The 25,243-nt window shown below is 53.7% G+C and overlaps 1 protein-coding gene across 1 annotated transcript in view; it reads left to right on the forward strand.

The window, feature by feature from the left end:
• The window catches only part of LOC118631996 (cadherin-23-like), a 71,910-nt gene extending 47,083 nt beyond the window's left edge, over positions 1-24,827 (forward strand). The window contains exons 8-33 of the mRNA XM_036264538.1: positions 901-1,003; positions 2,256-2,381; positions 3,092-3,295; positions 4,796-5,254; positions 8,226-8,342; positions 9,380-9,604; positions 10,347-10,516; positions 10,741-10,878; positions 11,805-11,924; positions 14,034-14,211; positions 14,325-14,536; positions 16,483-16,674; positions 16,835-16,948; positions 17,517-17,646; positions 17,754-18,005; positions 18,085-18,246; positions 20,099-20,355; positions 20,725-20,822; positions 21,248-21,368; positions 21,449-21,528; positions 21,665-21,705; positions 21,825-21,885; positions 22,373-22,502; positions 22,957-23,079; positions 23,447-23,551; positions 24,367-24,827. Coding sequence (XP_036120431.1) covers positions 901-1,003; positions 2,256-2,381; positions 3,092-3,295; positions 4,796-5,254; positions 8,226-8,342; positions 9,380-9,604; positions 10,347-10,516; positions 10,741-10,878; positions 11,805-11,924; positions 14,034-14,211; positions 14,325-14,536; positions 16,483-16,674; positions 16,835-16,948; positions 17,517-17,646; positions 17,754-18,005; positions 18,085-18,246; positions 20,099-20,355; positions 20,725-20,822; positions 21,248-21,368; positions 21,449-21,528; positions 21,665-21,705; positions 21,825-21,885; positions 22,373-22,502; positions 22,957-23,079; positions 23,447-23,551; positions 24,367-24,687 — 4,239 coding nt within the window. The 3' untranslated portion in view covers positions 24,688-24,827. The remainder of the gene's footprint in view (positions 1-900; positions 1,004-2,255; positions 2,382-3,091; positions 3,296-4,795; positions 5,255-8,225; positions 8,343-9,379; positions 9,605-10,346; positions 10,517-10,740; positions 10,879-11,804; positions 11,925-14,033; positions 14,212-14,324; positions 14,537-16,482; positions 16,675-16,834; positions 16,949-17,516; positions 17,647-17,753; positions 18,006-18,084; positions 18,247-20,098; positions 20,356-20,724; positions 20,823-21,247; positions 21,369-21,448; positions 21,529-21,664; positions 21,706-21,824; positions 21,886-22,372; positions 22,503-22,956; positions 23,080-23,446; positions 23,552-24,366) is intronic.
• The last annotated feature ends 416 nt before the right edge of the window (positions 24,828-25,243 follow it).

Genomic DNA, 25,243 nt, shown 5'->3' on the forward strand with positions numbered 1-25,243 from the left:
AGAGAAAAGTAGGTATTTATCTACAAGGAAGCTCCCATAAGACTGTCAACTGATTTCTTAAAATAAACTTTGCAGGCCAGAAGGGAGTGGCAAGAAATGTTCAAAGTGATGAAAAGCAAAGACCTACAATCAAGATTACTATATCCTGAAAAGCTATCATTTAGAATAGATGATTCTATAAAGAGCTTCTCAGACAAGAGAAAACTAACAAAGCAGTATTATATGAAATGTTGAAGGGTCTTCTTGAAGAAAAAGATTTAAAAAATGAACAATAAAATGTGAATAAATATATATCAATCAACAACTGAATCTACAAACAAAATGAACAAGCAGAATAGAAACAGACTCATAGATACAGAGAATGTATTGTTGGTTGTCAGAAGGGAGAGGGTTGGGGGATGGGGGAAAAGATAAAGGGATTAGGAAGTACAAATTGGTTGTTAATTGGGAATTTCCCTCTAACAGAACCTCAGAGGAAAGGGGAGAGAAGGGGTGGGAAAAGATAAACCAAAGAACTTCTCTGCATATATGCATAACCAGTGGACACAGACAACAGTGTGGGGAAGGCAGGAGGGGGGCAGGAACAGGGAGGAGGGTGTCAATGCCGGGGGGGAGGGGGAAGAGGGGACATCTAATATTTTCAACAATAAGATACATTTTTTTTAAAATCCTACTTGCCAGATTGGATAACTGAGGCTCACCTAGGGGAAATTATTTGCTTAAGGCCACCAAGTGATCTCTAGCACAGCGGGGACTTGAACCCAGGTCTCTGGACCCCAAGTATGGGCTTTTCAATCCCCCACCCCTGGGCCCCGAACCCCCATCTCTCAGTCTTCCTTCCACTGGAGCACTTTGCTAGAATATGGCCTACAGCCTGCCCTCCCATCATGCCTCCCACAGGATTTTGACTTGCTGCTGATCTTTCTTGCGGACGAGAATGACAACCACCCCCTCTTTACTGAGAGCACCTACCAGGCAGAGGTGATGGAGAACTCGCCTGCTGGTAGGTGCTGGGCCCACCTGGGAATCCTGCTGCCGCCAGGCACCGCCTGGGTCCCAGATGCCTGTGGACCCTCCCTCTGCCTGAGGGGGCCCAGCTGAGGCCTGGCTGGGTGGCAGCCCCACCACATAGCTGAACACAGAGCCAGTGGGAACAAAAGGGTGTGGACAGGAGGGAGAGGAACAGCTCCAAGGGGCTAGTGCACCTGAGCTGCCAGGCTTCGTAGGGGCCACCAACGAAGCCACAGGTCTGGTTCGAAGTGGTCACTGGTACTCAAAGTGGACTGAGAGCAGCCCCAAGCTCCCCAAGAGGAGCAGTTAAGTGTGAGGACTACCCAGGATGGGAGCATGCCTGTTCTCTTCAACCCAGGAGCACAGAGCATTCTGGAGGCTTCTGGAAGCTTCAGGAGCATCTGTAATCAGAGGTGGGGCCGCAGGCCCTGTGTAGGTCAGCATAGCTCTTCCCCACACACATGCACTGACCAGTCTCACCTCCCTTCGGAGGGACAGAATCTCCTTTTTACCAGCCCCCAAGCTTACATTCTAAGTCAGAAAGAGATGAACTGAGAAACTCCATGTCTCTGGCTGGGTACCTCCTACACGAATGTTTCTTAAACCTGCCAGTGTATATGCTCACACATGTGCCAGTACGTGTTCACGTCAAGGCATACGTGTGGCTTACACACATGCACAGACACACAGACATGTGGGTGCCTGCACAGTGTGCAAATGTACCCACCTGCAGAGGCAGACAGGTGCACAACCAGGGGACACCCAGGCCTGCGAGTGCTCCTGTGTGCATGCTTGTGGCCATATGAACAGAGTCCTGCACACACATGTGGATTTCTAGTCATGTATGGTCAGACCCTGTATAAAGCGTGTGGACACACCCATGTAGACACACTGGAAGGGGTGTGCCTACCTGATAGGGCCCACACACAGCAGGGGATGTCAGGGAGCCCCAGACTCTCCCTGGGAGTGGCCAGCCTCAAAGGCTGCTGGGAAGGCAGGCATGCTCTGGGCGGGCCGGAGGGGCTTGCTCACCACTCTTGTGTTTTCTCCCCAGCAGGGCTTTGAGGCCGCTCCCCAGGCATCTGCGTCAGTCTGCCAAGGCTGCGCAGCCGGCCCAGGGCCTCCCCACCCCATCCACCTCACCTCCCTCTCATCCATTGTCAGCCATGGCTCACTGGGATGGGGGCGGGGGAGGGGCAGGGGGCCAAGCCGGCCCTGCAGTGACCACTCTCCCCCTGGTCCAGGGACCCCCCTCACAGTGCTCAATGGGCCCATCCTGGCCCTGGATGCAGACCTGGACGTCTATGCCGTGGTGACCTACCAGCTGCTGGGTGCCCAGAGCAGCCTCTTTGACATCGACAACAGTACGGGTGAGGCGTCTGCACACCCCCGGCTCTCCTAGCCTGGCTCCAGTGGGATGGGAGTGAGCCCGCTGCTGGACCTAGGGCCTCGCTGTCTGTGCCAGATCTGGATTCGCTAGGGATCCCCCATTCCTCAGAGCTGTACTAGGGCGCCTGGGGCCAGCGAGAAGACTAGGGACAACGCGAGGGACCTGCTAGTGCATAAACTCAGCCTAGACAGAGAGCCCTCCCACCCACTCCCTCCACCTCCCCATGCCCAGGCCAGGGACTCTGGCCCCCTGTCAGCCAGAAGCAGCCAAAGCTCTGTCCTCAAACCAGACCCAAAGGTCCCAAGAGACCATGTCACATCAGTCTGGTCCTAGACAGTAGGCCAATTTGGTGACAGGTGACACCACAGAGGGATATACTAGCACCTCTCTCAGTGAAGCAGGTCAGTCCTCCACCTTGGGTCACTCATCCCAGGCAGGGCTATATAGAATTGCAGAGGGCACCTGGGGCAGGGACAATCCCAGGAGACTGGCACCTGGGGGACCTCCCTCAGCTTTGGTTGTTGAGCCTTTGGAGAAGAAAGTCATTTGTTACTTTCTCTGCTTCTCTTTCATCTCTTCCCCACATTGTGCCCGGGTCTGTCAATGTACCCTCCTGGTTGGCTCTTGCCCTTTTTCCCCACTGTGCCCCTTTTTCTTTGCATCTCCCTGGCTGGTGGCACTGGGTGTCAGGTGTCGTGACAGTGAGGTCAGGTGTTGTCATTGACCGGGAGGCCTTCTCACCTCCCATCTTGGAGCTGCTGTTGCTGGCTGAGGACATTGGGCTGCTCAATGGCACAGCTGACCTGCTCATCACCATCCTGGATGACAATGACAACTGGCCCATCTTTAGCCCTGCTGCCCTCACTATCCACTTGCTGGAGAACTGCCCACCAGGTAAGCAGGGTGCAGGGAACAGGCCCAGGCCCCCCTCACTTCCCTTCTGTGACCCAGTGTCTTGTCTGCAAAATGAGATTATTGAGCAGTGTTCCTGGATGAAGAGACTATTTTAAAGTCAAAATAGGAGTAATGTGATTCCCATCAAAATCAAATAAGATTTGGGGGGTAAATTTGATTCTGAAAGTCATCTGGAAGAATGAGAACATTTTGAAAAATAAATATAATAAAAGCAGATTTGCCTTGGCTGACATTAAAACATATTACAGAATTACAGTTTTAAAACCATATGATATGAGCAAAACAGTCTGGGACAAAGTAGCCCAGAAACAGATACCAATAAATTAAATAATATAATATTAATGTGATAAAGGCAACAATGAATAGTGAAAACTAATTTTTAGTGTACAAAACATCTATTAACATTTAGTGTAGATTCTTACCCCACATAACAAACCAAAATGAAAGCCAAAGGCATTCTAAAGAAAAGATTAAAAAGTAGAAAACATTAAAAAGTAAAAGAAAAGCTTTAGGTGAATATTTATCTGACTTCAGGATAAGAAGTTTCTAAGCATACAAGAAACAAAAGAGCTTAATAAAGGAAAAATATTAAATTCTAGTGTATATACATTTAAACTTTTTTACTTCAAATAATTATAACCAATATTGAAAGGCAAACAACAAAATGAAAAAGGATAGTTGTCACAAGTTATCATAATTATATAATTTGTATAAATTGACAGAAAAATGGGCAGAAAACAAAAGCATACCATTTGCAAGAGATACAATTAATCATTAAATTATTAAAAAGTGTTCAATCTCACCCCAGCCAGTTTGGGTCAGTGGATAGGGTGACGGTCTGTGGACCAAAGAGTCGTGGGTTTGATTCCGGTTAGGGGTACATACCTCGGTTGTGGTTCGATCCCCAGCCCTGGTTGGGGTTGTGCGGGAGGCAACCAATCAGTGTGTCTCTCACATCAATGTTTCTTTCTCTCTCCCTCCCACTCTATCTGAAAAAGTAATGGAAAAATATCCTCGGGTGAGGAATAAAAAAAAAAGTGTTCAATCTCACAAATAATCAAAGAATGTAAAGCAGCGGTTCTCAACCTGTGGGTCGTGACCCCTTTGGGGGTCGAACGTTCCTTTCACAGGGGTCGCCTAAGACCATCGGAAAATACACATTTCCAATGGTCTTAGGAACCGAGACAGGGCTCCTCTATCCGTCTCCAGGCGGGTCCGCCCACGTGCAGATACGCCCACACACAACATGAGGAACTGTATTCAAGGGTCGTGGCATTAGGAAGGTTGAGAACCACTGATTAAAGCAAAATAAGATACCGTTTTTCTACAAAATTGCAAACATGAATGGTATAGAAAAGATATATGCTGGCAAGGCTGTGGTGAGAAGAGCCCTTGTGAACAGCCAGCAAACATATATTATTGTGATGTTTTCAGAAGAAGCTACTGTGCTCAGTTACTCAGCCTCCCCCTCCCCCCCAGGATTCTCCATCCTTCAGGTCACAGCCACAGATGAGGACAGTGGCCTCAATGGGGAGCTGATCTACCGAATAGAAGCCGGGGCTCAGGACCGCTTCCTCATCCACCCCATCACAGGGGTCATCCGCGTTGGCAATGTCACCATCGACAGGGAGGAGCAGGAATCCTACAGGCTGACAGTGGTGGCCTCTGACCGGGGCACTGTTCCTCTCTCTGGCACGGCCATCATCACTGTTCTTATTGATGATGTTAACGACTGCCGCCCCGAGTTCCTCAACCCCATCCAGACGGTGAGCGTGCTGGAGTCAGCAGAGCCAGGCACCGTCATTGCCAATGTCACAGCCATCGACCGCGACCTCAACCCAAAGCTGGAATACCACATCATTGACATTGTGGCCAAGGACGACACTGACCGCCTGGTGCCCCACCAGGAGGACGCCTTTGCTGTGAATATCAACACAGGTACAAGGGCCTGCTCCCCATTCACCCCTGCTCCCAACTCCCTGCCCAGTCTCTGCTCTCTGCTTTCTTCCTCAACCTTCCTCTTTTGTATTCTCTCTCTCTGCTGCTCCCTTTCCCTCAGCTGCTCCTCTGTCTCTTCTCTCCTCTATTGACAACACATCCTTCCCTCTCTTTTCCATCTGTCTCTTTGTCCTTCTCTCTCTCCTTTCTCTTCTTCCTTCCCCCGGACCAGCTCCCTGTCTTTCTGATTCTCAGTCTGTCAGTGTTTATGAGAGTGCCCATCTCACCACCTCTAGCCAGCATTAAATATTATAAAGTTTGTATGTTTGTAATTTTCTAAGAAAGTGGTACCTTGTTTTAATATGCATTTCTTTAATAACATCATATATATTTGTATATATATCTTTAATGACTTTCTTACACTATCACAAAACAAAGAGAAATGTGGCCTATATTTTATGATTTATGCAGTTTATTATAACCTTAATGGTTTTACCATTTTTCCCAAAATTCATGTTTTTTGTTCCTCTGGGAGTTAGTGAAGGAACATTGACCTCCCACGTATACTTCCAGGAAGGCCCAGGGGAATGACAGAAAAACTAACATGGCTGATACAAAATGTTAAAAATTGTTATTCAGAGAAATGCATGGTAAAACAGCAATGAGATATCAATTTTCCAAATGTGATTACCAGATATTAGGATGCTAGACAATACTGAGCATTGGTGATTATGTGGGGACATCGGATCCCTCATACACTACTATTGGTGCTCAGACCAATTCCACCAACTAGACAGCAATTTAGCACAAAGTACACTCATACCTTATGACCCAGCAATTCTGCTCCTGGGTAGAATTTCCCAAGGAAACTCTCAGGTCAATGATGGGACTATCTGAGGATGTTCACTGCATTGTTGGTGGTGGGAGTTGGAGGCCTCCTGGGCACCCATCCTTGGGAGACTGGAGACTAAAACATTGTGGGTGCACACCATGGAATACCAAGCATCAGTTAGAAGCAACTGAATAGATTAGACTCATACAGAACAATGTGGGGGACCTTAAAAATAAGTACTTACTGAAAAGAGTAAAAAATAGGATGGAATATATATACCACAATTCTATTTGCATAAAAATAACACAAAACAATACATGATGTTCAGTACATTATAATAATTGCCCTAGAGGAGAAGGGAAGAGGTGAGGAGTACTGGAACAAAAGGGAATGGATACGTACATAAAACAAGAGTAGTGCCAATGGCCACAGTGTGCAGTAAACCAAAGAGTACGATTAACTCAGTCTGCATCAGAGGCCTAAAAGAAAAAAAGTCAGGAAAACCATGAGCACTAGGAGAAGTCACATATGTTAAACCACATCCCAGGTTAGCAAAATTCCCCCTGCAGTGCCTGGTCAGGACCATGGAGAGCTGCTCCATACCCCTGCCCAACTTGTTGCTGTGTACAAACAGAACTGTTGCCTCTACCACTTTTCTCTTTTCTGTTGTCCTTCCCTTTAACTGATTCTCTTCTCTCTATTTTTCTTTCCAGTGTCTCCTCTGCCCCTTCTTCCTCATGCTCTCCCCACCTGTCTTGCTCACCTTCCTTCCCCCTTCCTCTCCTACCAAATGGGCTTCCTTTTCCTCTCCTAGCTCCCTTCCCCTCGGCCTCTTCCCTTCACAGCCTCTCTCCCAAACTCCCCTCCCCGGTCAGCTCTGAGCCCCATTGTCCCCCATGCCCTGCGCTATTCCCTCCGCGCCCTGAACTAACTGATGTTAACCCTCTTCTCTCTTCCTCACGGCTGGCAGGCCCACAGGTTTGAGCTCTATTTCTCTGTCACTTCCCACCTCATCTCTTCTTTGCTTCACCCCATTGCCTTCCTGCATACCCACCGCACCCCCACCACCTTTCCCATCCCGTGGGGCCAGGCCAAGGCCGTGGCCCAGCCTTTGCAGACTGAATGCAGCCACCCTCTCCCCATCCTCGCTCCCCAGCCTCGGGGACGGGGAGCGAGAGTAGGAAGAGGAGGAGGAGGAGGCAGCGGCCCAGGGTAAGTGACCTCCCCATGGCTGGGGACCCGAGGAAGACAGAAGCCCAGCAGGGGGTCTGCCAAGGGGGGAGGGGATCCCAGAGACCTCAGTGCCCAAGAAGGAGCTGGAGAGGGAGAGAGGAGTTTCACCCTAGGATGAGGTGGGCGGGAGGAAGAGCCACCGGATCCTCCAGCAGGCAGGAAGCAGAGAGCTCCCGCTAGAGCAGCCCTGAGATCAGCCGAACTAGATCTGTCCCGTGATGGGAGTAGGCAGGGGCTCCAGAGGCAGTAGGTAGGAGAAAAGAAAACTTGCTAGTTCTGCCACGAGGCTGTGCTCCTTTCCTGCCATCAGCCCATGTCACTCCCCACTTAATGGAGTCATCCTGACTGTCCAGCCTGCTCCATCACTGTCCCCTGAGAGAATCCCCCCAGTGGTTTTAGCGGCCTTGAACTTCCTTTATACGTGATCTCTGTGGAATACATGCATTCTTTAAATAGTGATAAAATACACATAACAAAATTCACTGTCTTAATCATCTTTAAATGTAGTGTTCAGTATACTCACATTGTTGTGTCCAAAACTTGTTTTAAACAAGCAATTATATGTCATTCTCTATGTGCCAAGCATTGTTCTAGGCCCCTTACACTCCTTTAGTTGTTATCATCCAGTAGGTACTGTAATTGTCCTGATTTTACAAATGAGGAAACAGAGGTACAGAGAGGGTAAATAATTTGCTCAAGGTCACCGTCTAGTAAGCAATGAGGGATGTGCCCAACTTGCAGGTGACTGTGGTCTCATCCCATCCAAAGATGAGGCCAGCAAGTCCCAGGTCCACTGGGGACCATTGCCCTCAGTGGGGATTGGGTGGGTTGGCCAGGTATACCCCTAAGAGGCCCAAATTTTAGGGGGTTCCCCTCTGGCTAAACCTGACCTGATCTGGTCTACAGGGTCTGTAATGGTGAAGTCCCCCCTGAACCGGGAGCTGGTTGCCACCTATGAGGTCACTGTCTCGGTGATTGACAATGCCAGTGACCTACCAGAGCGCTCTGTCAGCGTGCCAAATGGTAAGGTTCCTCGCAGGCATCTCCCATCTCAGAGCTGATCAGGGCAGGAGGGGCAGGCTGGGAACAGCAAAGACTTAGTCCCAGGGAGGAAGCAGCAGGACCCAGAGGGATGTGACAAGTGGCCGTTACAGTGAGGCCCAGGGGGGCCATTTGTCCCAGTTGTCAGGCAGAGCTCAGCAGTCGGGGATCCAGAAGCCCCGAAGTGTGTGCGTTCATAAACCCCAAGGCTCAGCGTGGGAAGGAGGATTGGTTGAGGCTGGACAGGAAAGATGGTTACAGAGACTTAGGTCAGAATCCACTGTCAAAACTAGTAACAAGGATGTGGCTGGGATGTGAGACAGGAACCTCAGATCTGATAGGAAGCCACAGGGTCAGCCCAGAGGAAGAAAAGCACTAGGAAAGTTGATGTGAAGCCACAGATACCACATTGGGGTGCACGGGCGCTAGGGCAGAGAGGGAAACAGACGCTGCCTTCCGCAGGCTGGCAGGCTGCCGCCTGAGCATGAGTTGGAAGGGCTGCCAGAGGCAGGGATTTTGTGTGGGGAAAGTAGGGAGCAGGGAGGGGGTGTAGGAAGGAGTAGCTTCCACTGGCCTCTGCCACGAGACAAGGACAGCCGCTGGGGTGGGGAGATCGGCCTGGCAGATACTGTCTGCTCACCTTCTTGACAGCCCAGAACACCACATTTTCAGGAAGGAAGGGCATCTACATGTCCTATACTCAGGGCAAAGGGCATGACTCCGACAGAAGGCAGAGGCTGAGCCATGGAAAGGGTCTCGTTGGACAGGTTAGGAAACTAAGGCGCAGTAGGGCCGGGGCTCACGCAGCCGGTAGAACCCAGGCTCCTTTCCCTCCGGAAGAATGCGGCCAGACCAGAGAAGGGTCAGGTGCCACCACTCAAGGGCTGGGTCAAGGTTCAGGGGTCCCAGGAGGGCTGTGAGATGCTGCCATCTTCTCCAGGCATAGCTGAGACTTAGGAAGGCCTGGCCCAGCCACATTAGTGCCCCTCACGTCACCTCGCCCCTTGCCTTCGCCCCAGCCAAGCTGACAGTCAACATCCTGGATGTCAATGACAACACACCCCAGTTCAAGCCCTTCGGGATCACCTACTACACAGAAAAGGTCCTGGAGGGGGCCACCCCGGGCACCACGCTCATCGCCGTAGCCGCCGTGGACCCTGACAAGGGCCTCAATGGGTTGATCACCTACACCCTGCTGGACCCGATGCCCCCGGGCTACGTCCAGCTGGAAGACTCCTCAGCGGGTAGGTGGGACACCTGCCAGAGGAGGGCCGGGGGACATGTGTGTGCCTATCTAACCTCCAAGAGGACCATGGCCCACTTCTCACCCTCCAGTTGTGGCCCCACCATGGCCCTTCAGTAGGCGGGGCCGGAGCCAGTATGGCCGGAGCCAGCCACTCCCAGACCCCAAACTAGAGGAGAGGACAGAGTGCTTTGTCCTTGGTTGGGAGGGAAGGCCCCTTTACGTTCTGCTGGGACCTGGAAACTCCACCACCATCTCCACCACGCAAGCTCTCACACCATTGTCCCCTGCTATCAAAGGGGGACTGGCTCCAGGGCCCCTCCGCGGACACCAAAACTGATGGATGCTCAAGTCCCATAGTCAGCCCTGCATCCATGTCCACAGTTCCAGTCCACATATCCCACTGACAGCAGGTTGAACCTGAGGATTTGGAGGGCTGACTGTATTAGTATCGCTTAGGAAGCAAGAAGGCCAAGAGGGAGTCTCTCAGAGGAGGTCCTGGCCAGGTTGATGTCCATCTATTTGACTTGTGAGAGCCCCCCCCCCCGACCCCAGTAAGGAGAACAGCTGGGTGCCAGCTGCTCTCAGCCCTCTGACCTGCCACTGGGCAGTCTGCCTGGCCATCCTCCTTCCAAGGGACCATACCTGCCCCTCCGAGCTCTAGGTCCTTTCTCTTCGTGCTTTGGAGACCTTTATAAGTGAGCAATGGCCAACGTGGCTCTGGGTGTGCCTCTGCGTCTTAGGGAAAGTCATTGCCAACCGGACGGTGGACTACGAGGAAGTGCACTGGCTCAACTTTACTGTGAGGGCTTCAGACAATGGGTCCCCACCCCGGGCAGCTGAGATCCCTGTCTACCTGGAGATTGTAGACATCAATGACAACAACCCCATATTTGATGAGCCTTCCTACCAGGTGAGTGGCCAGGCCGACAAGCCGGGTCCAGGATCTGTGCCCGTTCTTTGGGGCCTTTGGTCATATTTTGCTACCACACCGCCAGCCTCTAAGCCTCATGGGAGTGACCATCCCATGAGCAGCTTGATGCCCTGGGTTGTCTATAGTGGTGAGTTCCTAGAGCCAGGGCAGGGACTGGAGGACTGACATCGGCCTGCTCTCTGCCCCTGCCCACTGGGCTCCAGGAAGCCATCTATGAGGATGTGCCTGTGGGCACAGTCATCCTGACGGTCACAGCTACTGATGCCGACTCGGGCAACTTTGCCCTCATTGAGTACAGCCTCGGAGACGGAGAGGGCAAGTTCGCCATCAACCCCACGACGGTGAGCAGGCAATGGAGAGCGTGGGTGTAGGGAGTGGGGAGTAGAATGGACCCAGAATGAGCAAAGCCAGCAAAATATTGTGGTTATCCCCATTTCTGGGTCCTGCCCCCTGGAAATCAGTAACCTCGGAGGTTTTTTAGCCACGTCACCAAGTCCTGTCTCAGAGTCCCAGACATTCTGTAGACTGAGGTCTTTCTGTCCCAGCAGACATGGAAGGAAGTGGCCCAAGTCTTTTGGAACTAGCTCTTTGTGGGACAAAAACTTCTGATATGTGTCCCAAGCAGCCTAGAAGACTTGATTCGAGTCCCTGTGACTGCGTTTTGAACCTGGCAAGAGAGGCACAGGCAGTTCTGCAGAAAGCGAGCAGCTGTGCGCACCTCCTGTACATGTAGCCCTACACTCAGCACACCCCTCGTGCTCTCAGGAGTCCCAGACTGTGGGAGCGCAGGAACGCAAGAGAAAGAGGGGTTCAAATGTCTGCAGATGGTTCAGGGCTCTGCTTCAGTTCAGAAAGAGTCCTGTGGCCTGGGGGCTGTTGGTCAGACAGGGCCTTCCCTAGTCGCTGGGCTGGAATTGGACTTCCCCTCCCCCTGCCCCCCCCCACATTCCCTGCAGTCGGCCCTCTCAGCAGTGTCCTGCGTGGGGTGAACCACCAGACATGCCCCTGGCCTGGCACTTGGACACACATGTTTATGGCATACTACCATGTACCTGGCCAGGTAGTAAGCTCCAGCTGGGCTGCTCATCCCATCTCCAGGTGGAGGGGGTAGTGAGGGCAAGAATGGGAGCTCCATGGGGACAGGGGCTGTTGTCTCTTCTGTTCAGGGCTGTGTCTCCAGGCCCACAGCAGTGTCTGGCACACAGTAGATGCTCAGTAAATATCTGTTGAACTCATGAAGGACCTGGCTCCATCTTCTTCCTACTAGGGTGACATCTATGTGCTGTCCTCTCTGGACCGGGAGAAGAAGGACCACTATATCCTGACTGCCTTGGCCAAAGACAACCCTGGGGATGTAGCCAGCAACCGTCGAGAAAATTCGGTGCAGGTGAGGGGTGCCAGGCTAGGCCAGGGACACCAGGGACCGGGGCCGTGGAGGCAGCAAGAAAAACCTCTAGAGATTGACTACTGAAGAGCCACCTGCCCCTCAGAGACATGGTGGCAGGAAGGAGAAGGCAAGAGTTTAGATGGGCGGGTCACCAGCTGTGGCTTAGAGAGACGGGGACACTAGCAGAAATCTCTTGTGCCAAACCTCTGTTAAGGCAGCTAAACATATCTGGGTGTAACCCACTAAAACCTGGGGCTCCAGATGGCCCAGAGTCCCCATGATGTCCCATCAAAAGAAACACAGTCCAGCAACTAAACATAATTATAAAGCAGTTATCTTTATTTATGTTTCTTAAAGAGCAGTAATGAGGGATCTAGTCCACAACCCCAGGTCTAGCGTCCACACAGTTGCCAGTGTCCCACCTTCTAAGCTCTACCCTATTTCTTTTTTTTTTTTATCCTCACCTGAGGACATTTTTACATTTATCTTCAGATAGAGCAAGAGGGAGAGAGGAAGAGAGAGAAACATCGATGTGAGAGAGACACATCGAGTGGTTGCCACTCACACAACCCCAACCGAGGCTGGGGACAAACTGCAACTGATGTATGTGCCCTTAGCGGGAACCGAACCCGGGCCTCTCTGGTCTGCGGGCCAACGTGCTAACCGCTGAGCCAAACCGGCCAGGGCAAAGCTCTACCCTATTTCTACCCAAAATCCTATTCCTTTTTTTTCTTTTTAATCCTCACCTGAAGATATTTTTACATTTTATCTTCAGACAGGGTGGGAGGGAGAGAGAGAGAGAGAAACATCAATGTGAGAGAGACACATCAGTTGGTTGCCTCCTGCATGACCCTAGCCAGGGCCGGGGACGAACCATAACGGAAGTACGTGCCCTTGGCTGGAATCAAACCCGGAACTCTTTGGTCCACAGGCCGACGCTCTAACCGCTGAGCCAAACCGGCCAGGGCAAAATCCTGTTCATCGAGGCTTTGCTTTCCTCTTCCTTCCTTCCCCCTTCTTTCTGCCTTTCTGGTCATGTCTTTCTGCCTTCAGTTCTCCCCACATTAACCTAACCACCCAAAAAAACCCTCCTGGGTGAGGAGGCGAGAGGCTGGGTGGGCAAATTCTCTGTAGCAGATGGGGGGAGGGTCTGGAGCACTCACTCCCAGCCAAACCCCGAACCCCGGCCCCGGTCACAGGGCCACTGCTGTGTGGGGATGTGGGAGAAGCACAGGACGCGGGCTCCCTTGGTGAGCCGGGGGCGGAAAGTGCTTTATGCACCGAAAGGGGCTCTTAAAGTCACTGCTGTGAAAAGCCCTGGTGAGGGTGCAGCCAGGCAGGGTCACAGCAGCCGGGGGGAGAGGCCTCCTGGCCTGGTGTGGCCACGGGACCCGCCCTGGGCTGTGGGCTCAGCAGAGAGCCAAGTCCCAGGCCAGATACAAATCCCAGTCAAGGGGGTGGGGGCCTTCGGCCCTGGCCAGTTTTGCTCAGTGGTTAGAGCGTCAGCCTGCGGTCCAGAGAGACCCGGGTTCGGTTTCCGCTAAGGGCATGTACCTCGGTTGCAGTTTGTCCCCGGCTCTGGTTGGTCGTGTGAGAGGCAGCCACTCGATGTGTCCCTTTCACATCGATGTTTCTCTCTCTCTCTTCCTCTATCTCCCTCCCACTCTAACTGTACAAAAAATGTCCTTGGATGAGGATAAAAAAAAAAAGGGGGGGCCTTCGGGGCCGAGGACATGCCACCCAGCATCGCGGTGCAGAGAGGTGTGGGGTGCTGAGGGAAGGAGCCAAGGGCAGGGTAGGAGGTGCCTCTGCTCCAGGGCGCAGACAGAGCACCTGCTGATCCCAGGACTAGCTGCTGTTTCCTCAGGCCAGGCGCTGCGCGCACACTGTCACAACACAGCCTGCGCCATCGCGGGGCCCCATGAGCCCCTGAGAGACCAGGTATATTGTCCCCAAAGCTCTACTAAGGAAACTGAGGCTCAGAGGTTAAATACATTGTTGGAGATCAGACTCCAAGAGAGCACTGTCCACCTCTGCTTACTCCTATGTGACTGGGTTGCCTTATAGCCCCTAATGTGCTCCTGACCTTTGACCTCAACCTCCCACCAGGTGGTGATTCAGGTGCTAGATGTCAATGACTGCCGGCCACAGTTCTCCAAGCCCCAGTTCAGCACCAGCGTTTACGAGAATGAACCAGCGGGCACCTCCGTCATCACCATGATGGCCACCGACCAGGATGAGGGCTCCAATGGGGAGCTGACCTACTCACTTGAGGGCCCTGGCGAGGGTACGTAGCCTGCTCCGCACCCATGATGCCATGGGGAGTGGGGTGTGGGAGGGTCAGGCTGCCATGGGGAGGGTCAGCCAGAACCATGCCCTGCTCTCTGCCCCGCCTAGCAGAGGCCTTCCACGTGGACATGGATTCAGGCCTGGTGACCACAAAGCGGCCATTGCATTCCTACGAGAGGTTCAACCTGACTGTGGTGGCCACAGATGGTGGAGAGCCCCCACTCTGGGGCACGACCATGCTCCTGGTGGAGGTCATCGACGTCAATGACAATCGCCCTGTCTTTGTGCGCCCCCCCAACGGCACCATCCTGCACATCAGAGAGGTACAGCTGTTTCCCAGGGCCTCCTGCTACCAACACGCCCCTCCCAATATCCAGCCCACTTCTTCACCCTGCAAGCGTGCCTTGGAGGGGGAAAGGTTGGGCCCCATTGTGAAGGTGGGGAAACAGGCCAGAGAAGGGAACAGACATTCAGTGCCGCACAGGGCAGTACTGAGAATGGTTAGTAATACGGGCTGTGTCAGCGGAAGGTCTTGGGTTCAAGCCTAACTCTAGCACGTACCTTGAGCAAGTGACTCCTCTGAGTTTGTTTTTGCATCTGCAGTATGGACTAATAATATGGCTGCTCCATCTCTTGCTCTTAGATGTCTGCCAAAAAGGACAGTCTCCCCGGAAACCCACTTCCCCCATACTTGTCTCGAAATAAACACAGAGGCCCCTTCCATCTGTCTGTTGTTTCTGCTGATACCAAAGTGGAGACAGCCTGGGAGTTGAGGATGGGTATCAAAATAAGAAGCAAGGGGAAGTGGCTGAGCTTCTGGAACCTCTCCAAGTCTTCTTTTATCCCTTGCTCTAAATTGCCTTGTAAAGATAGAGAAATCTTCCTCTGTCTCCTACCCTTCCCTCCTTCCAAAATGTTCCTTGGTGGTACATGTGGGGTGTCTCTCACTTGTTCTTCACTCCCCAAACTTCAGCATGTCTCTGCATCTCAGAATGTCAGCAGTCAGTTCTTGTTCTCACTCTGTCTCCTCTTTGATTTCTCATGGAAGAAATTTCTGCCAGGGCTGAGCTTTAGGAAACACCTTTTTTATTGCGACTTGCTTTAATCTGTGTCTACTGTAATGTTGAGTGGCCCTCTTTGCTTTGCCCACTAGGGAGCTCAGAGTGTTCAGCCCACCTTGCATGGACCTGCAGGGTCTTAGCACACACACCTTGTCTCCGATTCCTCAGTTCCCATTTTTTTGCCAACCATTTCTTTTCTCTACCCTGATTTTTAAAAACTTGTTCACTCTTGTTTAATTTATACTTTTTTATAGACTGCCTTAAATCCTCTTTGTGGAATGAGGCAGGGTATAAATTTATAATGAGTTCTTTTCCACACCAAATGCCCCATTTACTAATTTTTTTCCCTTCAAGGGCTCCATATTTTGAAAGATTCATGTCTCCCAAACAACCAGCATTTGTTAAGTAATTATCTGTTTGTTATCCCACTTTCTATTAATTAGCTGTAACTGCCATTCAGAGTTTCCAGTGATCGTGATCAATGAGGTAAACAGTGAAACCATGCTGGGCTGGTAATTTTTCAACTAAAAGCAAAGAAACTTGTTTTGCTTGTGCCCTGAGCAGCTTATCATGCATGGGTCAATGAATGTATGACATCAGTTAGGTTTTTTGATATCTTAGACTGGGCTCAAGGGATTCCGGAGACTGGAGCTCAGAGAGGTGAAGTGGCATCTCCGGGTCACATAGTATTAGTGATAGACTAGAACCCAGGGGTCTAGTCTGCACCCACCGTGTCACCCTACCTATCTGTCTCCCATTTTTAGATATCCCATTGAGTGGATGGTGGTGTTTGGGGATACCTAGAACTCCTGTGACTGGGGTGGCAGAAAGCAAGGCAGACCCAGGACCAGAGGGTGACCGTGGCCTCAGCTTTTGGACCCTTCTTCTAAACCTTGGCGTGCAATGGGGTGGAAGGGATGAGGGTAGCCCTCTGGAAGGGTAGTCATCCTGAGAGAGTTTGGAGCATGGCAGATCCCAGGATGAACCATCAATGGGCAGTGGCCTTGGCTAGGGGTGGGGTAAGGAGACGTTCTAGCAGATGCTCATACTCCAGGAGAGTCCGGCTAAGCAGGCAGCCATCTCCTAAGGATGCTAAAAGGTGTCAAGGACACTCTGCTACAGGAGGAGAAAAAATGAGAGCTCCGTGGGGACCTAGGAGCTGCGATCCTCCCACATGCCCCAGGAGCCTTTCTACCATGCCCTTGCAGGAGATCCCACTGCGCTCCAACGTGTACGAGGTCTACGCCACAGACAAGGATGAGGGTCTGAATGGGGCTGTGCGCTACAGCTTCCTGAAGACCACGGGCAACCGGGACTGGGAGTACTTCACCATTGACCCAATCAGCGGCCTCATCCAGACAGCGCAGCGCCTGGACCGTGAGAAGCAGGCCTTGTACAGCGTAAGGGGGCGGTGCCTGGCTCTAGGGGCGGGGCCCGGGAATAGGCTTTCCTCTGGATGCAGGGCCACCACCTCCTCACCTAGAACGTGGTGACCTGGTCCTCAGGAGTGCCTTCTGGCACCCCCTTGCTCCTCCTCTGACTGTGCTCCTCCACCTCCAGCTAATCCTGGTGGCCAGCGACCTGGGTCAGCCAGTGCACTATGAAACCATGCAGCCGCTGCAGGTGGCCCTGGATGACATCGACGACAATGAGCCCCTCTTCCTGAGGCCTCCAGTGAGCTCTCACCCATCCCCTGCACTGGTCACGCCCACAGGGACTCCCTGCCTGCAAGCATACACATGCATATATTCCCCTGTACACCCTTTACCATGTGCACACGTGGTTGCACACGTGGTTCACTGAGCAACTGCTATTTCAAATCACTACCCAGCTGTCAAATGCCTGCCTCCTGGAGCTGACCTCCTTGCTGCACACACTGTACACAGGAAGCCTGGAAATCAGCTCTGCTTTGTGGAGCTGGAGCTGGGCCCCTCCTGTGGACTCAGACTCTATGACTTGGTGGGTTTTCCTTCTTGTGTGCACATGGGATGGGGTGTTCCCTGGAGACATATGAGCGTGCACACTCATGTGCATATGAGACATATGATCCCTGGTTCAAACACCCATTCTGTCTGGGAGATTTGAGAGACTGTGCCAAGCCCAGCCCGGCCCTCATAGAGGATGTCACGGGGTGACGTCCATGAGGGCAGAGCTGGGGTCTCCCAGGCCCAGGCTTTGCTCCCTTGAGATCACAGCCTTTCTACTCACCTCACAATGTGTGGGACTCCCCTACCCCTTGCAGAAAGGCAGCCCCCAGTACCAGTTGCTGACCGTGCCTGAGCACTCACCACGTGGCACCCTCGTGGGCAACGTGACAGGAGCTGTGGACGCAGACGAGGGCTCCAACGCCATCGTATACTACTTCATCGCAGGTGGGGCCTGACGGGGCTCAAGCCCTACCTACCCTGGGGCTGGAGATGACCCCAGTATTCCCTGCCCTGGCCATACCCTTCACCCTGTTCCATGGTCCCACCTTCAGCTGGGAACGAAGAGATGAACTTCCATCTTCAGCCTGACGGGCGTCTGCTGGTGCTCAAGGACCTGGATCGGGAGCGCGAAGCTCTCTTCTCCTTTATTGTCAAGGCCTCAAGCAATCGCAGCTGGACACCTCCCCGTGGGCCCTCACCATACCTGGACCTGGTCACTGACCTCACCCTGCAGGAGGTGCGCGTTGTGCTAGAGGACATCAATGACCAGCCACCACGCTTCACCAAGGCTGAGTATACTGCAGGTGCAGGGACTGGAGCCTGGGCATGGGGCGTGGGGTGGCCCCCGCCCTACCACTTACACTCATCTGCCCATTCCTGCAGGAGTGGCCACTGATGCCAAGATGGGCTCAGAGTTGATCCAGGTGCTGGCCCTGGATGCAGACATTGGCAACAACAGCCTGGTCTTCTACAGCATCCTGGCCATTCACTACTTCCGGGCCTTTGCCAATGACTCTGAGGATGTGGGCCAGGTCTTCACCATGGGTAGGGGCCTGGTCACATGTGGTGGCCTCCAGCCAAGACCTCTGTCACTGCATGCACTGTAGTCTGGAAGAGATGGGGGTGGTCTATTTGGGCACCACAAAATATGGGTGGCCAGCCAGCCAGCCAGTCAGTCCTTCTATTCATTCACCTGTCCATTTATCATTCATCTGTTCAGCCAGTCAGCTGTCACTTATTAATCCTTTTATTCAACCACCTATCCATATCTACATCTATGCACGCAACTCCTTTTTTTCTTGTTCTTCCCATTTCCCCCTCCATCCATTATTTATGCATCCATCCATCCATCCATCCACCCACTTCCCATTCTCCTCTCCATATATCCACCTGACTTTCCATTTGGGCACCTCACCCTTCCATGTTAGGCACTGTGCTAGGCACTGGGGAGCAGGAATTCAAAGAGCATACTTGTCCCTACAAGTGTGCGTGTTTGCTTGTGTACTTCCCTGTGTGGGTGGCTGAGCCTCTCTGGGTTAGATTCTAGAAGGTCCCAGTGGGTGTCCCATTACCTTGCTTTCAGCCCCAACCCCTTCCCTGCTCTTCTCTGTCTGCAGGAGTCAATCCAGACTTCTTGGCCTGGCTTCAAGGGTCACGAGGTCTTCCTCCCAGTCCCCCGCTGGTTCTCACCCCTGCTCCCCTTATGCCCTGTGCCCGGCCATGCTGCACTGCTCGCCATTCCTGCAGCCTGCTCCGCAGCACCCCCCCGGGGCTCGTCCCGCCCCTCCACTCTGGCTTCCCCCTCCTGACCTTCACCTCTGCCTTCGGATGTGCTCTCCCCACCATCCTTCAGCGTCTAGTTCAGCCCTGGCCGGGTGGCTCCACTGATTGTGGGTTTGATTCCCAATCAGGGCACATACCTAGGTTGCGGGTTCAATCCCCGACTGAGGTGCATACAGGAGGCAACCAATGGATGTTTCTCTCTCACATTGATATTTCTCTCTCTCTCTAAAATTAAAAAAAAAAAATTTTAAATTAAAAAACAGCCCTGCCAGTGTGGCTCAGTAAATTGAGCATAAACTGAGAAGTCTCAGTTCAATTCCGGTCAGGGCACATGCCAGGGTTGCAGGCTTGATCCCCAGTGAGTGACATGCAGGAGGTAGCCGATTGATGTTTCTCACATCGATGTTTCTGTCTCACTCCCTTCCTCTCTCTCTAAAAAAATAAAAAATAAAAACATTTTTTAAAAATTAAAAAACATATCCTCGAGTGAGGATAAAATAAAAAATCTAGTTCATATGCCACCTTCTCCAGCCACACAACCAGACACCATCCCTTTGTCCTCTGACTTCCTACTGTTCTTATTTTAATCAACTGAAACACAGAGGGGCTAAGTAGCGAAAGTTCACACAGCTAGAAAGGGGCAAATTTTAAACCCGTGTCTACCATCTGCTAAGAGAAGACGGGCTGTATCCTGTGCTCACCTCTCTACTTTCAAATTCTGCAATACGTGCGAAGAGAGAGACAGACAGACACTGAGGAGGCTCAGAAGGACCCCAGCAGGGGACACCAGATTCCCAAACTCATCGTTCCTGGGCCAGCACACCCCACAGTGTTTAATCTGCAGAACGTGTGAATAAGAACTGAGGTCGACAGTTAGCAATCAGGAGAGCTCACTAGGATCTCTAGAAGGGGAGCAGCACAGAACCCCCCCCCCACACACACACACACAGCAGTCAGCCAAGGGGGCTCTGCAGTCATCTGGGTCCCGTTGCTGCAGGCCCGTGCTGCCTCCCTGGAGGTGTGTCACCTGCCCTTGCACCTCACCCCTGCCCCGGGGATTCTGGGGCACTGAATGTCCCCCGAGCTGCTCCCCACCCATGCGCTCTCCCTGCAGGGAGTGTGGATGGCATCCTGCGCACCTTCGACCTCTTCATGGCCTACAGTCCCGGCTACTTTGTGGTAGACGTTGTGGCCCGGGACCTGGCAGGTCACAATGACACAGCTATCATCGGCATTTACATCCTGAGGGATGACCAGCGCGTCAAGGTCGTCATCAATGAGATTCCCGACCGTGTGCGTGGCTTTGAGGAGGAGTTCATCCGCCTGCTCTCCAACATCACGGGTGCCATTGTCAACACGGACGATGTGCAGGTGCCCGCGGAACCCACCCTGGGGCTGGGGGGAGTAGAGGGAGAAGGGGGACTCGGCCACAAGGGGGGACAGGGCATCGTGAAGAGGTCAGGGGGATGAAAAGGGGTATATGCCCCTCAATCATTACCTCCCTGCATGGTCCTGAGAAAGTCCTTCCAGGTCTCTGGGCCTCAGTTTCCTAATCTGTAAAATGGGGCTAATAATAGTGCCCTGCTCAGTGCCATGAAGTGACGGGTATCGTGCTGGGTCCTCAGAAGCACTCGGTAGTGATAGGTTTATTGTTAAGACAAGGCAGGAGGACTCCGAGAAGAGGCCTGCCCAGCCCAGCCCTTGTACCTGTCACACCCTATAATGCCCCTTCTTGCCTAGTTCCACGTGGATAAGAAGGGCCGGGTGAACTTCGCACAGACGGAGCTGCTCATCCATGTGGTGAACCGAGATACCAACCGCATCCTGGACGTGGACCGGTGGGTGGGGGCCTGTGCTCAGAATGTCGGTCTGCCTCCCTGCCGTGGAGTCGGGGAGGGGACCCACCAACAGAAGCATAGACAGCACTGTCATGCCTGCGTATGGCACTGTCCCCAGGAGGCTGGCGGGGCTCGTAGGGAGAACCGTTTGTGGGTATGAGCAGAGCTCTCCCCTCTGAGCCTCACTCTCCCCATCTGTAAAATGGGAGTATTACTCCGATTGTGAGGATCAAACAGGATCCTGCATGAAGGGATGGTGACCTATAAGATACAGAGCCATCCTAGCTGGGTGGGCTTTAATCTTGCAAATCTTGCGGGAGGTGAATATTAGGGGTCCAAAGCAAGAACTGGGCAGACGGGCCTGAGCGAGGTGCACTCTTGGGCGATGGCTAGGATGGGAGCTGCGGCTTCTGCCCCTTGCCCAGGGTGATCCAGATGATCGACGAGAACAAGGAGCAGCTGCGGAATCTTTTCCGGAATTATAACGTCCTGGACGTGCAGCCAGCCATCTCTGTCCAGCTGCCCGATGACATGTCTGCCCTGCAGGTACCCCTGGGGCGCCTGCTCCCCAGCCCCTTGCCACCCCGAGTGCTCTCGCCCGCTCACAGCTGGCCCTGTTTCCCTAGATGGCGATCATTGTCCTGGCCATCCTCCTCTTCCTGGCTGCCATGCTCTTCATCCTCATGAACTGGTACTACCGGACCGTGTGAGTGACCTTTGCCCATGCCCCGAGGCTGGCTGACCAGCCCTGCTCCCTGGATAGATAAGGAGGCAGGCAGTGCTCTGAGAGGCCAGCCCAGTCCCAGCCTCCCTCACCAGCATCTTTCTCTGCTTCTCTCCAGACACAAGAGGAAACTCAAAGCAATAGTGGCTGGCTCCGCAGGTGAGCGAGGGCTGCGATGGGCCGGCGGGGAGGCTGGAGGGCAGGAGGGGCTCCCGGGGAACTCACCAGGCCCCAGCAGAGTGGCCCCCTCCCCTCCATGCCCCAACCGCTCCCTGCAGGGAATCGAGGCTTCATCGACATCATGGACATGCCCAACACCAACAAGTATTCCTTTGATGGGTGAGTGGGGCCCTGAGCCCTGGAGCACTTTGGGAAGGCCTGCCAAGGATCCAGCTGGGGTGGAGACTTCCCTGCTGCCTCCCCTGCAGTGAGGGAACACTGGCTGAAACCTGGGGTGTGGGCGCCCCCTGGTGGGTCAGCCACCCCTTTCTCTCCACCCTCCGAAACCATGTCACTAACCTGGGCACCCCACCCTTGATAGGCCCCAAGTTGGATGGGGAAGTTGACTTTGGTCAGTGGGTGCAGAGTGAGGCTTCCAAGCCCAAACTCATCAGATTGACATGTCCTATCCTGTTCTAGTGGGATCCTAAGGGGAGGACACACCCACAGGTGCCATAGGCACGGGACTTACTTATGGCTTCTCACCCTCATTCTGTGAAAGACAGTACAGTTGGCCAGGGAAACCGGAAGGGGTGAGGGGTGAGGCTGGAGGGCATCTGTCCACTCAAGCCTTCCATCCTCACCCACCCCCCACCCCCACCTGCAGGGCCAACCCAGTATGGCTGGATCCTTTCTGCCGGAACCTGGAACTGGCCGCCCAGGCCGAGCATGAGGACGATCTGCCAGAGAACCTGAGTGAGATCGCTGACCTGTGGAGCAGCCCCACCCGCACCCACGTGAGCCAGGGCCAGAGCCAGGGCAGGGGTGGGTGTCCATGAGGAACGGGGTAGAGGTAGGATAGGTCTCAGCCAGCATTGGCCAAGGCGCCGGGTTTTCTAGGAGGTAGTCCCCTACGGGTGTGCGTGCGTGCGTGCGTGTGTGCGTGTGTGCGCGCGTGTGTGCGTGCGTGTGTGCGTGCGTGTGTGCGTGCGTGCGTACGTGTGTGCGTGTGTGTGCGCGCGCGTGTGTGCGTGCGCGCGTGTGTGCGCGCGCGCGTGTGTGCGTGCGTGCGTGTGTGCGTGCGTACGTGTGTGCGTGCGCGCGTGTGTGCGTGCGTGCGCGTGTGCGTGCGTACGTGTGTGTGCGTGCGCGCGCGCGTGCGTGCGTGCGTGCGCGCGTGCGCGCGTGTGTGCGTGCGTACGTGTGTGCGTGCAGTCTACCTCTGGTCCAGCTAGCATCCTCCCTCCCCAGGGAACTTTTGGGCGTGAACCAGCAGCGGTGAAACCTGAAGAAGACCGGTACTTGCGGGCAGCCATCCAGGAGTATGACAACATCGCCAAGCTGGGCCAGATCATTCGGGAGGGGCCCATCAAGGTGAGCCCTTCCCACAGACCCGCCCCAGAGCCTGCCCCAGACCCTCGGCTAAGCTTGGATCTGCTCCAGAGGATGCAGGGAGTGGGGAACGGCTTTCTCCACCTCAGGAGCAGCTAGACCTGCCCTCCACTGGGGCAAGAACACAGGGCAAAGAGGATCCTGGGCACTGGGGCTGATCAGGGGCTGCTTCAGTCTGTGCTGCTCGTAGGACCAGGGTGCCTTCACCAGGCTCTGCTCCTGACCCCCTACACTGGGGTGAGAGGCCTGTGCCTCCCAGACCAGTCACTGTTCATCACCTCACGGGAGTGAGCGTGGGCTGGGGAGTTGGGGAGGGCTGTGGTGGGGGTTAACCCTCTCCCTTCCCCAGGGCTCGCTGCTGAAGGTGGTCCTGGAGGATTACCTGCGGCTCAAAAAGCTCTTTGCACAGCGGATGGTGCAAAAAGCCTCCTCCTGCCACTCCTCCATCTCCGAGGTAGCCGGGAGGGCAGGGGAGCTGTGTGCCGTGCCCCAGCCCTGGGGGTGCTTTCTCTCTCTCGCTCTCCTGCTGCCCTCAGCCTCCTCAGGGTCTCTGGAGCTCAGCAGCCGGGACCAGAGAGCACTGGGCAGGGGTACAGGGAGGCACTGGGCTTTCAGGGTTCTGCAGTGGGCTTCCCGGGACTTGGTAGGCACAAGGAAGTGTTTTCAGGTTTGAGGAACCCCAAGAAAATACCCTTAAGGGGTGATGTCATGTGAAGAAACTGGCTGTAGGTTCAAATAGGTACACGTTTGCTTGCTTGCAGTGATATGTCAACACTTTAAAAAGCCAGCCTTTATCTAAAAACCCAGATCACCAGTGGGGCCAACATTCTCAAGTGAAATGGGCTGAGTTCCACGCAGAATAAAAGCTCCATTTGAGTCCCCACTTCACCCTATTAGTCCCCTCCAACTCCACCTGTGGACACTTTGGACCTGGCCACGAGCGTTAACTTTGCATGAGGCCAACTTGACCCAGATGCTACAGTTGCATCACAGGATTTTTATAGTTAAAGTCAATACACAAAATTCAACTCATAGGAAGCCCGTACCCCTGAGAATACAACTGCAGCACCGTTAAGTATCCATGGTTCCCCTTTGTACCCAGCTTGAGAAACACTGGTAGAGGCTGGACAGGCTGCTGCATCCCGAGCCCCGGGTCCCTTGTGTGCCGTGGGGAGGAAACAGGCACAGAGCAGGTAGGACTGTGGGGCCTCCACCTGCTCACCCCTAGGGCGTGGCCCTGAGCACGTGGGGGGTCCTGGACTCTTGCAGTTGATCCAGACAGAGCTGGAGGAGCCAGGGGAGCGCAGCCCAGGCCAGGGCAGCCTGCGCTTCTGCAAGCCGCCTCCGGAGCTCAAGGGGCCCGATGGAATCCACATGGTGCACGGCAGCACGGGCACACTCCTGGCCACTGACCTCAACAGCCTGCCCGAGGATGACCAGAAGGGCCTGGGCCGCTCACTGGAGACGCTGACGGCTGCTGAGGCTAGTGCCTTGGAGCGCAACGCCCGCACGGAGTCCGCCAAATCGACGCCCCTGCACAAGCTGCGAGATGTGATCATGGAGAGCCCCCTGGAGATCACAGAGCTATGACTAGACGGGGGAGCCTCACTGGACCGTGGGGTGTGGGCCCCTTCAGGGTACCCTGGCCATGACCTTGGGTTGGTCCGGTGGCTGCAGCCTGCCCATCAGCAGCCGATTCCACTCTGCCAGGCACTCATTCAGCATCTGATCTCTACCTTCATAAAATTTGTTATTTTTTTAGGAAAACCAAACAAAAATGTTAAGTGTCTGAGGATGAGGTAAGGAGCATCACTGGGGGACCAGGAATTTAAGGACCAACTCAGTCGAGGCTGAGCTGAGAACGGCCAAGCAGCCCCCCCCCCCCCCCCTCCGGGCCGGTCCCCTGCCTGGCCTTGACTCCGATTTCAGTTCAGTTCTCACTGCATTTCTGCCTCGTCCGACGGGACAGCAGGTGGACACAGTGAGTGATCCCTGCCTCCCCACATGGACAAGGTTATTATCACAAACCTCGTTCTCTCCATTCCACTGGCTTCCCCAATGTACCTGGCTCACGAAGAGAAATGACTGATGTTCCCTTGGGTTTTGAATGTAGTGTTTGTGTGTATTACTTTTTAAATTAAGTTAT

The sequence above is a fragment of the Molossus molossus genome, unplaced genomic scaffold (genome assembly GCF_014108415.1).
Source record: "Molossus molossus isolate mMolMol1 unplaced genomic scaffold, mMolMol1.p scaffold_m16_p_17, whole genome shotgun sequence".
NCBI lineage: Eukaryota > Metazoa > Chordata > Mammalia > Chiroptera > Molossidae > Molossus > Molossus molossus.